The following is a 10,356-nucleotide window of genomic DNA, read 5'->3' as shown; positions in this document are numbered from 1 at the left end:
GTAAGATGTGCAATAAAATAAATGATAAAGCGATAATTTATGTATTCCAGCTTTTAAAATGAGAAGTTAATAATTCTCTGTATCTTTTCCGAATATAACTTGCAACATAATTGGCATTTATGCGGACTAACAAAATTGAAAGAGTATGAATGCCAATTTTTTAATATGTTCTTTTCAGACCTTATATTTTTGATAAATCTCACGAAATTTGATTTTATAGCCATAACAAACCGTTTGTTTTTGACAATTATGGCATTGTGGAGGATTAGGGATGTGCTATTTTGATTTCCATTTGATGAGTAATGTAATTGGAAAAAAGTAGAATAAGAACAATATAATTAGGTCGGGAAGGAAAATTGAATGCCATCCGCCATTTTTGTTGTTCGTCGGGATCGAAATCTAAATGCGGCATGCTCCATCGATGCTTCTTGCCTTCTTCGATCTCGGCGCCTGCGCTTCGGCCCTTCGCCAGGGATTCGTTGATTGAATTCGCCGCGAATCCCTGGGGAAACCAAATCCCCACTTTGATGTGGTTTTAGGCTACGGGAGGCGATCAAAACCCTTCTTTTACTGCCGCAATCCCTTTCCTTTGGCTTTGGAGATCTCGGCGATGCCTTCTGCCCCCTCTTTCGATGGCGCGAAAGCCGAGGAGGCCCAGGAATCCCAGTTGTAAAGCGTCATTTGGATCATGTGCTGTTGAGGGTAAGTTGCAGTGTGGAGATTAGGGCCTTACATTTTTTTTTTTTGCCCTTTTTGCTGGTTCTTGTTCTGGAAGCTTTGTGTTTGTTTGTTATTTTGATTTGGGATTTGGGGGATCGGTTCTATCTAGGCTCTGAATGTTGCGAATGACGCGGGAGAGCTTGATCAGAATCGCATGTTTGTGCTTGGTTTGCATGAAATCCTTGGTCTGGAGCGCCACAGACCCGGGAGATTATGCGATTCTCGACGAATTCAGGAAAGGGTTATCTAACGCGGAGCTGCTTGGATGGCCGACGAACAATAAGGATCCGTGCGGCACTCCTAAATGGCCTCACGTCTTCTGCTCTGGCTCTCGGGTCGCTCAGATTCAGGTCCAGAACATGGGGTTGAGCGGGCCTCTACCTAAGGACTTCAACAAGCTCTCTATGCTGAGCAATATCGGCCTTCAAAGGAACAATTTCAACGGGCAGTTGCCGTCTTTCAGAGGTTTGTCCAATTTGCAGTATGCCTACCTTGGAGGCAACCAGTTCGACACTATTCCTTCGGATTTCTTTGTCGGCCTCACTGCTTTGCAGGTTCTGTCCTTGGATAAGAACCCCCTGAATCAGAGCACCGGATGGGTTTTACCCTCAGATTTGGCGAATTCAGCGCAGCTGGTGAATCTGTCACTCATTCAATGTAACCTTGCTGGTGAAATACCAGAGTTCCTCGGAAGCATGAGCTCTTTATCTGCCCTGAAACTTTCTTATAACAATCTAATCGGCAGCATTCCAGCAAGCTTCTCGGGTTTGCCTCTGCAAATTCTGTGGCTTAATAATCAGAATGACCCAGGGTTGTCTGGTCCAATTGATGTCATTGCACAAATGACAATGTTGAATGATGTTTGGCTCCATGGGAACCAGTTTTCAGGATCTATCCCCAATTCAATTGGTGCGTTAACTTCCTTGTCACGACTTTGGCTTAACAACAACCGATTTGTTGGTCTTGTTCCTGAAAATTTGACAAACCTGCCACAGCTCAAGTCATTACAATTGGATAATAATATGTTGATGGGAGCAATTCCAAAAGCGAGCTTCACTAACTTCACATATGCTGAGAACTCATTTTGCCAATCTAAACCAGGAGTGCCTTGCTCACCAGATGTGACTGCACTTTTGTATTTCCTTGATGGAGTAAACTTTCCACCAAAGCTTGCAGATTCTTGGTCCGGTAATGATCCTTGCACTGGATCTTGGTTAGGCGTTTCTTGTTCCAATGAAAAGGTTTCAGTTATAAATTTGCCAAACAGTGAGTTAAATGGCACCATCAGTAAAACTCTGGGCGAATTGGATTCTCTAGTGAATGTTTTTCTAGAGGGAAACAATCTTATTGGCTTAATACCTAATAGCTTGGCGAGTTTGAAATCTTTAAGAGTGCTGAACCTCTCTTCCAATGATCTCTCACCTCCGGTGCCAAAATTCGCTAGCAATGTAAAGGTCCTACTAGATGGAAATAAGTTACTGATAAATCCTTCGCCACCAGGATCTCCCAGCATTGTTTCTCCTAGCAACTCTCCTCCAAGTGCTGATACCCCATCAACAGACTCACCAAAGGCTCCTGGAGCGCCATCTTCCTCATCCAGTTCAAGTGATATTGCAGGAAGTTCTAGAAAGCCAAATGTTTTATTTATCATCATTCCAATTGTGCTTGGAATTTTAATAATAGTCCTTGTCATGCTACTTTGTTACCGGCGTTGGAAGGGCAAAACCTCTGTAACAGCATCAACAGGCTCCGCCACAACTCAACCTAGTAACTCTTTAGGTCCAGCTAATTTAGATAAGTCGGTGGCAAAAGATAATGCCAATAATAGCATAGCCACCAGCATCACTGAACGTTACAGCCAAAACAGCAGCAATACTACTAATACCTATGCCATAGATTCAGGAAACTTGATAATATCAGTTCAAGTTCTTCGAAGTGCTACAAAAAACTTTGCTTCTGAAAATGTGCTTGGTCGTGGTGGATTTGGTGTGGTCTACAAGGGAGAATTGCACGATGGGACGATGATAGCAGTTAAGAGAATGGAGTGTGTTGTTTTAAGTAACAAGGGTTTAGATGAGTTCCATTCAGAGATTGCTGTTCTTTCAAAGGTTCGACACCGTAATTTGGTCTATATTTTGGGTTACTCTGCAGAAGACAATGAGAGACTTTTAGTATATGAATACATGCATCAGGGAGCTTTAAGTAGGCATCTTTTCCAATGGAAAGAGCTGGGGTTGGAGCCTTTATCTTGGAAAAAGAGACTGAACATTGCATTGGATATTGCTCATGGGTTAGAGTATCTTCATAACTTGGCTCACCAGTCCTTTATCCACAGAGATCTGAAGTCCTCGAATATACTATTAGGAGATGATTTCAGAGCAAAAATTTCAGATTTTGGATTAGTGAAGCTTGCACCTGATGGGAAACAATCTGTTGCAACGAGACTTGCTGGGACCTTTGGATACTTAGCTCCAGAATATGCTGGTAAATTCATGAACTATTTTAACACTATCATTAGATCATGCTATGACCATTGTCAATTTATGATTTATGGCACTTTGCTTACTTGAATTTAAGTTATTGGCATATTTGGTGTGTTATTCACAAACGAATAAAGTTTTGTTGCAAACAATATGTGCCACACTTGATGCACTCAGGAAACAATTAAAGTATCCTGATTGAAAATTTGTCACTCCTTTTCTATTTGCACTTTGCATTAGGATGTAGGTGAGCGTTGAAAACTGTGATGCTGGAAGTTGATAATGATTTCTCATTTTGTAACACTGCAACATCCTTTTTTATTTTGGTTAATCTAGGTATCCTCTTTGAACCGACAAATTTTGGAGGCGACCAGCCCAATCCCATGAAAGTTTTCCACTTGCCACCAAGGTAAATTTGGGAAGTGTAGGTGGTCTTGATGTATGGCCCATCATTACAAGCGGTTTAAACACCGCGGGAGTATAATATGCCTTGCGAGAGAATCGAACCCTCGTTGTGTTCTAGCTCGTACCGGGGGCAACAATATATACATACTTGCTCCTATTTGAACTGAATATCTATACAAGCATATCCTATGAGATTAGAAAATTGGACATTTGTTTTTTTAATATAATATATATTTCATGAGATTATAATTTTTTTTCAAACTGAATGGAAATTAATACATTATTTTCTGCACATTGTTGTGTTATCTCTTAGTTATATTTAGAAAAGAGAGTAAGATTTTGGATATATGCTACTGATTAGTTCATCATCTAGATTTTTTTTTTTGGGGATCCTTTTGATTTTCCAAGTTGTTTGCTTTGGTTCATGTACTGGCTTACTCCCCAATCTGAAATTTCAACTCGTATTGCATTTTAATGTTCTAGGGCCTCTAGCTACCTTTGACAAATAAATATTTCATTGAGTGCAATACTATTGTTGAATTTTGGAAATTTAGTACTTTAAATTCAAATATTGCACTTTTGTCTCTCCAAGGCTAAGTCACGCATTTATCCAAATCTTCTATTGTGTTTTCTCAGTGACCGGAAAAGTGACGACAAAAGTTGACGTCTTCAGTTTTGGTGTTGTTCTCATGGAGCTATTGACTGGTATGATGGCTCTAGATGAAGAAAGGCCTGAAGAAAGCCATTACTTGGCTTCCTGGTTCTGTCGCATGAAGACAAGTAAAGATAAGTTAAGGAGCATCATCGACGCATCTCTTTCTGTTACAGATGAAACTTTTGAAAGTTTTGTTGTCATTGCTGATCTAGCAGGCCATTGTGCTGCTCGAGAGCCTTACCAGCGACCTGAGATGGGGCATGCTGTTAATGTGCTTGCTCCACTCGTCGACAACTGGAAGCCTGTGAATGACGACCAGGAGGAAAATTTAGGTATTGATTTTGGTAAACCCCTTCTTCAGATGGTTAAGGGATGGCAAGCTGCTGATGCTACAGATGTTAGTTCTGCTAGCCTTGATGATAGTAAAGGAAGCATCCCTGCAAGGCCTGCTGGATTTGCAGAGTCTTTCACTTCTGCCGATGGCCGATGATTAAACCTTCAAATGATAGTTTCCTTGCTTTTGTTTCTACTTCTTTTGGTATTTGTTCTTAAATATCTTGCAAGTTCTTTCAGATAGGTGTCTTTCAAGTCCTTAAGGCGATCAATTAGAGTTTTATGATTGTTGTTATGTTCAGTCAGTAAGAACTGTGGGGTTTGTTTCTACAAGGTATAATCGACTGTCTGGATTTGTTGTAAATAGAAAGAGAAAGTCCTAAACTCTTATTATATAATCAACGAGTATATGCATATCTTGTTTCGGGCAAATGAAGAGCAATCTGATTCACGCACTGGTTTAATGATGCACTTCTAGCTATTGTTGGTTCTTGTGATACTATGTCTGCATCCTCACAATAATTCATGCACTGCTTCATGTTCTTGAGCATCCCTAATAATCTTTATTTGAATGCTGATCAAAATAGTGGTAGTTCTTGGTGCACTCTCTTCGATTATTTGGTTTGATTTCTCCTCAGGTTGAAACCTTTTCTTGTACCATTATATTTCTTCTCCAGATTATATTTCATCATTGATTGTTCAATATATAGATGATTATTGGAGATCTAATGTCTTGCAGCTTAGTGAAGACCCAAATTCGCCATCACACATGGAACTAGATGAGTATAATTGAACCCATTGGGTAGACGCGATTCTATTGGGGCTAGGATGAGCATTGATTCATGCAGAGAGGAGGGTTTGCAGTGTCTAGGTGTATTTGATGGAGACAATTAATGGGAGTTTTAGTTGAGCATAAGGAAGCGAGGGAATCAAGCTCTAAGAGGCATATTTGAAAGAGAAGAAAAATATTGTGACGGGATTTTTCTTAAGACCTTGAGGGAGATGGCACATGGATGATCTACTAAGTTATCCATCGGAAAAGATTGGAAAATTTGAAGAGCTTATTCAAAGATTTGGATCTTTTCTACGAGGAGTTATTGTCTGGATTTGTGAAAATATTAACTTGTAAAAGTCCTCAATCTGAATACAAGGAGCCTTTAGGGTAAAAATCAAATGAACATCTTTATATTGGAATTGTTAAAAGGGCAATTTTTTTATTTATTACCAAAACAATACTTTATTCTATTTCAACCATTTTTATTTTCAAAAATATGTTTGGTGGTAGTATTGTAGCAGCTATGATTCATAACTTTTTTTTTTATTTGATAATTTAGATGTTGAAATTTTGTCCAACTGATTTTGAAAGTAAGATCCTCCTAATTCACCTATCAGTAACACAATTTATATAAAAAAATCTTATTAAAATCGTAAAAGAATTTTTATTTTGTTTATTATCAAAATAACACTATTAAAATATGTTGGGAAAAGATAATAAGTGCACAATGGCAGGCTTAAGGTGGTGGAATTTTTCTTGGCAATAAATAAAAAGAGTGCCATTATTTTTGGAATCATAACATGAGCGCCTCTCTTTTATTTTTTATTTTTTTAATCAAAGAACGTCTCATCCCATCAATCCCTTATAAAATGATATAGGTACTCTCTAGTAACTGCTTGACATTTTTATCTTCTATCACACGTATTACATCCTGAATTGGTAAGTCAATTGTATGAACATGACAAGTCCACATTGTAACAGCTATGAAATTATAACTGTTACAAATGTTACAGTAGTTATAATAGCTATAGTTTTGTATCAGTTACAATATGAATGTTATTGAGCAAGAGTGCTGTTAGGCGAAGCGATGGAATTAATGTTACACTTTAGATGGTGAAAGTCCAGTAGCCGAAAGAATCACTAGCTTACGTTTTGACCCGAGTAGCATGGGGCACGTGGAATCCCGTGTTACAGTAGTTATAACAGCTATAGTTTTGTATCAGTTACAACATGAATGTTATTGAGCAAGAGTGTTGTTAGGCGAAGCGATGGAATTAATGTTACACTTTAGATGGTGAAAATCCAGTAGCCGAAAGAATCACTAGCTTACGTTTTGACCCGAGTAGCATGGGGCACGTGGAATCCCATGTGAATCAGTAAGGACCACCTTGCAAGGCTAAATACTCCTGGGCGACCGATAGCGAAATAGTACCATGAGGGAAAGGTGAAAAGAACCACCCCCATCGGAGAGTGAAATAGAACATGAATCTACATGATAGCAATTATGAAATCGTTGTTGCTATAACGTTAATGTTAGGTAAACAAGTCAAGTCCAGGTTCTGGCAGTTACAGTTTTGCAGCTGTTACAATATAAATTGAAGTAAATATGAAACTGTAGGTCCTACAATATGAATGTTGTTGAATAAGTTAAGTTCACTCAATCAGTTCAAGATTTAAACTTAAAACCGGCCTATCAAAAAACCAAAAATCAGTTGAATATTATACTTGAGGGCAAATGTATCATTATAGGGGGCTGGTGGAACTAAACACTCTTTTAATAAATAAATGAAAGAGGAGGGTGCTCAGACCTTCCCTTTGATTTTTGTCCATTTTTCTTAATACCTCAAGGGAGATGACACATAGATGATTTACTAAGTTATCAATGGGATGAAATTGGAAAATTTAAAGAGATTAAAGAGCTTATTCAATAATATTTTATTGAACGACGTAAATAGGTTTCATTATTACCTATTTCGCGTATGTAACTTTCGTAATTCCAAAAACACAACACATTTCCGTTATAACCCTCCTTTTTTCCCATGTGAGTTTGCATGCATGTGCCTCCAAAACTTTACAAAAACCTTTGTAAAATTTTAAAATTTAATCTCTCTCAATTTATGCTTTCGAATTCAAATCTAAGAGCATAAATATATTAAGAAGATTTTCAAGAATATATTAGTTTTGGTTTGATATGATTTGAAATCCAAAACTAGTTAATGAACTTACATCATTTGAAAATTTAAAAGTTTGATATTTTTTGAACCAAAAGAGTCATAGAAACCCACTAGTGGTGTTGGTTAGTAAGTGTTAGTGTTCTAGCCTTATAATGAGTTTGCGATAAATTTTCTCTAGTCTTCATAAGTTTTAAAAAATTTATTAATCTCAATTTATGTTATCAAATTCAGGTTATGAGGACATAAATGCATTAAGGAGATTTCTAGGTGTAGTAATTAAGAAAAAAAAATCATATTATTGAATCTAAAATTGATACTTAGAAATACAGAGTATAAAGTCTTATATAGTTAAGTTACGAAACTCTAAACCCTAAATATAAAAGGGAAAAGACTAAATTTTCCTAAAAGTTATAAATAAATAAATATATATAATCTAACATCCTCCTCAAAATCATGATGTTACAGCTAAAAGCATTGAGAGTTTATCTAACAAGAAATGAAAGCGTAAAGCAGAATGTGCTTTGGTAAACATATCAGTAATATGTAGATTTGAAAGAATAAAAGGCAATGTGATGATGTCAATGTGAGGATGATGGCGAGTAATGTGACAATCAATTTTAATATGTTTCATCCGCTCATGAAAAACTAAATTGCGTGTAATTTGCATAGTACTTTGATTATCACAATATAGTGGAGTAGGTTGATGAAGAGATATACCCATATCCGTAAGCAACCAATGCAACCAAATTATTTCACAAGTAGTTGTAACCATGACATGATACTCAGCTTCTGTGGAAGATCTAGAAATAACATTTTATTTCTTACTCTTCCAAAAAATGAGAGAATCATCAAGAAAAATACAGAAGCTAGTGGTAGATTTGCGATCTATAGGATCACCAGCCCAATCAACATCAAAGTATGCACACAACTCTAGAGATGATGTAGAAGGAAATAAAAGGCTTTAAAATTGAGTGCCTTAAAAATACTTGAGAATATAAAGAATAGTAGTCCAATGAATTGTAGTTGGTGCAGTGATAAGTTGACTAATTATATGAATAGCATATGCAATATCTGGATGAGTCACAGTGAGATAAACCAACCTTCTAACAATTATTTTATACAAACTAGGATCCGACAAAGAAGAGCCATCATATGGAGAATATCGAGCATTAGTCTCAATAGAAGTATCAATGACTCTATTATTAGTAAATCAAGCACGCTCAAACAGATCAGATATATATATTTTGACTCGGATAAAAGATAACCTTTTAGGGAATAAGCAACCTTAATGCCCAGAAAATAGTGTAGTATACCCAAATCTTTCATAACAAAACAATGAGCTAACTAAAACTTCAAGGAAGCAATTTCATCAGAATCATCACTAGTAATAATCAAGTCATTAATATATAATGATAAAAGAATATGACCTACACTCATACATCTAACAAACAATACTAAATCATGATTACTAAGATGAAAATCAAGCGAAGTAATCACTGTTGAAAACTTCTCAAACCAAGCACGAGGTCCTTGTTTGAGACCATAAAGTGTTTTATAAAGCTTGCAAACTTTACTAGGTTAGTGTGAAATACTAAGAGGAGGTGTCATATAAACATCTTCATGAAGATCACCATTTAAAAGTGCACTCTTGATATCCATCTGAGATATTCTCCATTGACAAATAGAAGCAACAACAATTAGAATATGAACAGTCATCATTTTTACAACATGAGCAAATGTTTCTTCATAATCCATGTCATACTCCTGAGAATAACATTTAACAATAAGACGAGCTTTGTACCATTCAATAGATCCATCAAATTTAGTTTTGATCTTATATACCTAACGAGAACCTATAGTGTGTTTTCTTGGTAGCAATGGTACCAAATCCCATATATGAGTCTGATATAAAGCAGTTAATTTCTCAGCCATAGCACTCTGCCAAAGTGGGTTACAAACAACTTTTCTATATGATGTAGGTTCAGAAAGATAATGAACAGATGCAACAAATGAAGTAAAAGAATAAGAATAATAAGAGTAAGTAAAATCTAATAGTTTCATAGACTTACAAACATGAGTAGATTGACGAACATGGAGAGAAGGATCATCCGCAACCTCGGGAGATGATTGGCTAGTGTTGGTCCCAGTAGGTTAGCAAGAGGGGGTAAATTGCCTAAAATCAGAGTTGAAAAAAATCTTTTGCTTTGCTTAGCAAGGACACACAATTAATTTAAACAAAAATGAAGTGCATAAAAATGAATAACTAAAGAAAGAAAGTAAGAAGACTTGATTTACTTGGTTATAACTTAGGTGATTGTTAATCCAAGGCGTTAAAAAAGTTCTCCTAGAAATACTCTTTTGTTGAAAGCGGAGTAGCCTCTTACAGACGTTGACAGCGCAAGAAAAAGACTAGGAAAGATTACCGTAGTTGTTATTTAATTCCTAGCTCTGAGGGACTTTTTATAACTCCTCGAAAATCTTATCCATGGTTTGAAGGTGCTTCCAAGATAGTCCAAGGTGACTACAATGTGACAATTTTTATCGCCGAAGATAAAACTTTATCATCGGCTAACGATCATTGAATGCGCCTTCAACATGTTTGAAGGCGCCTTCCATGAGGGTTCAAAGGCCCCTTCCATGAGCTTAAAGGCGCCTTCCCCTAGCAGTTGCTGGTAGATTCCAGTAGCTTCGTGTGGGTGATTTCGATCATCCGAAATTGGGCTCACCTGAACCTATCTTCCGGTCTTCTCCTCGAGCAGACTTCCGCTCCGGCTTCTCATCCCTCGGAAGTGCCATGCGCGTCCTTCTTATCTG

At 37.0% G+C, this 10,356-nt stretch overlaps 1 protein-coding gene across 1 annotated transcript; it reads left to right on the top strand.

Annotated features, from left to right (window-relative positions):
- Window positions 1-247: 247 nt before the first annotated feature.
- LOC122041865 (receptor protein kinase TMK1-like) lies at window positions 248-5,057 on the top strand. The gene is made up of 3 exons (XM_042601720.1): window positions 248-702; window positions 830-3,204; window positions 4,242-5,057. Exons 2-3 carry the CDS (start codon window positions 837-839, stop codon window positions 4,748-4,750), a joined length of 2,877 nt encoding a protein of 958 aa, XP_042457654.1. The 5' UTR covers window positions 248-702; window positions 830-836; the 3' UTR covers window positions 4,751-5,057.
- Window positions 5,058-10,356: the final 5,299 nt, after the last annotated feature.

The sequence above is a fragment of the Zingiber officinale genome, chromosome 2A, assembly GCF_018446385.1.
Source record: "Zingiber officinale cultivar Zhangliang chromosome 2A, Zo_v1.1, whole genome shotgun sequence".
NCBI lineage: Eukaryota > Viridiplantae > Streptophyta > Magnoliopsida > Zingiberales > Zingiberaceae > Zingiber > Zingiber officinale.
This window is presented reverse-complemented; position numbering and strand designations above follow the sequence as displayed.

What these genes read in the sequence shown, in the direction of transcription:
- LOC122041865 (XM_042601720.1), top strand. Translation starts at nt 837, where the DNA reads ATGTTGCGAATGACGCGGGAGAGCTTGATCAGAATCGCATGTTTGTGC. An exon ending in CTTAGCTCCAGAATATGCTG is followed by an intron (nt 3,205 to 4,241) that starts GTAAATTCATGA and finishes GTGTTTTCTCAG; the next exon opens with TGACCGGAAAAGTGACGACA.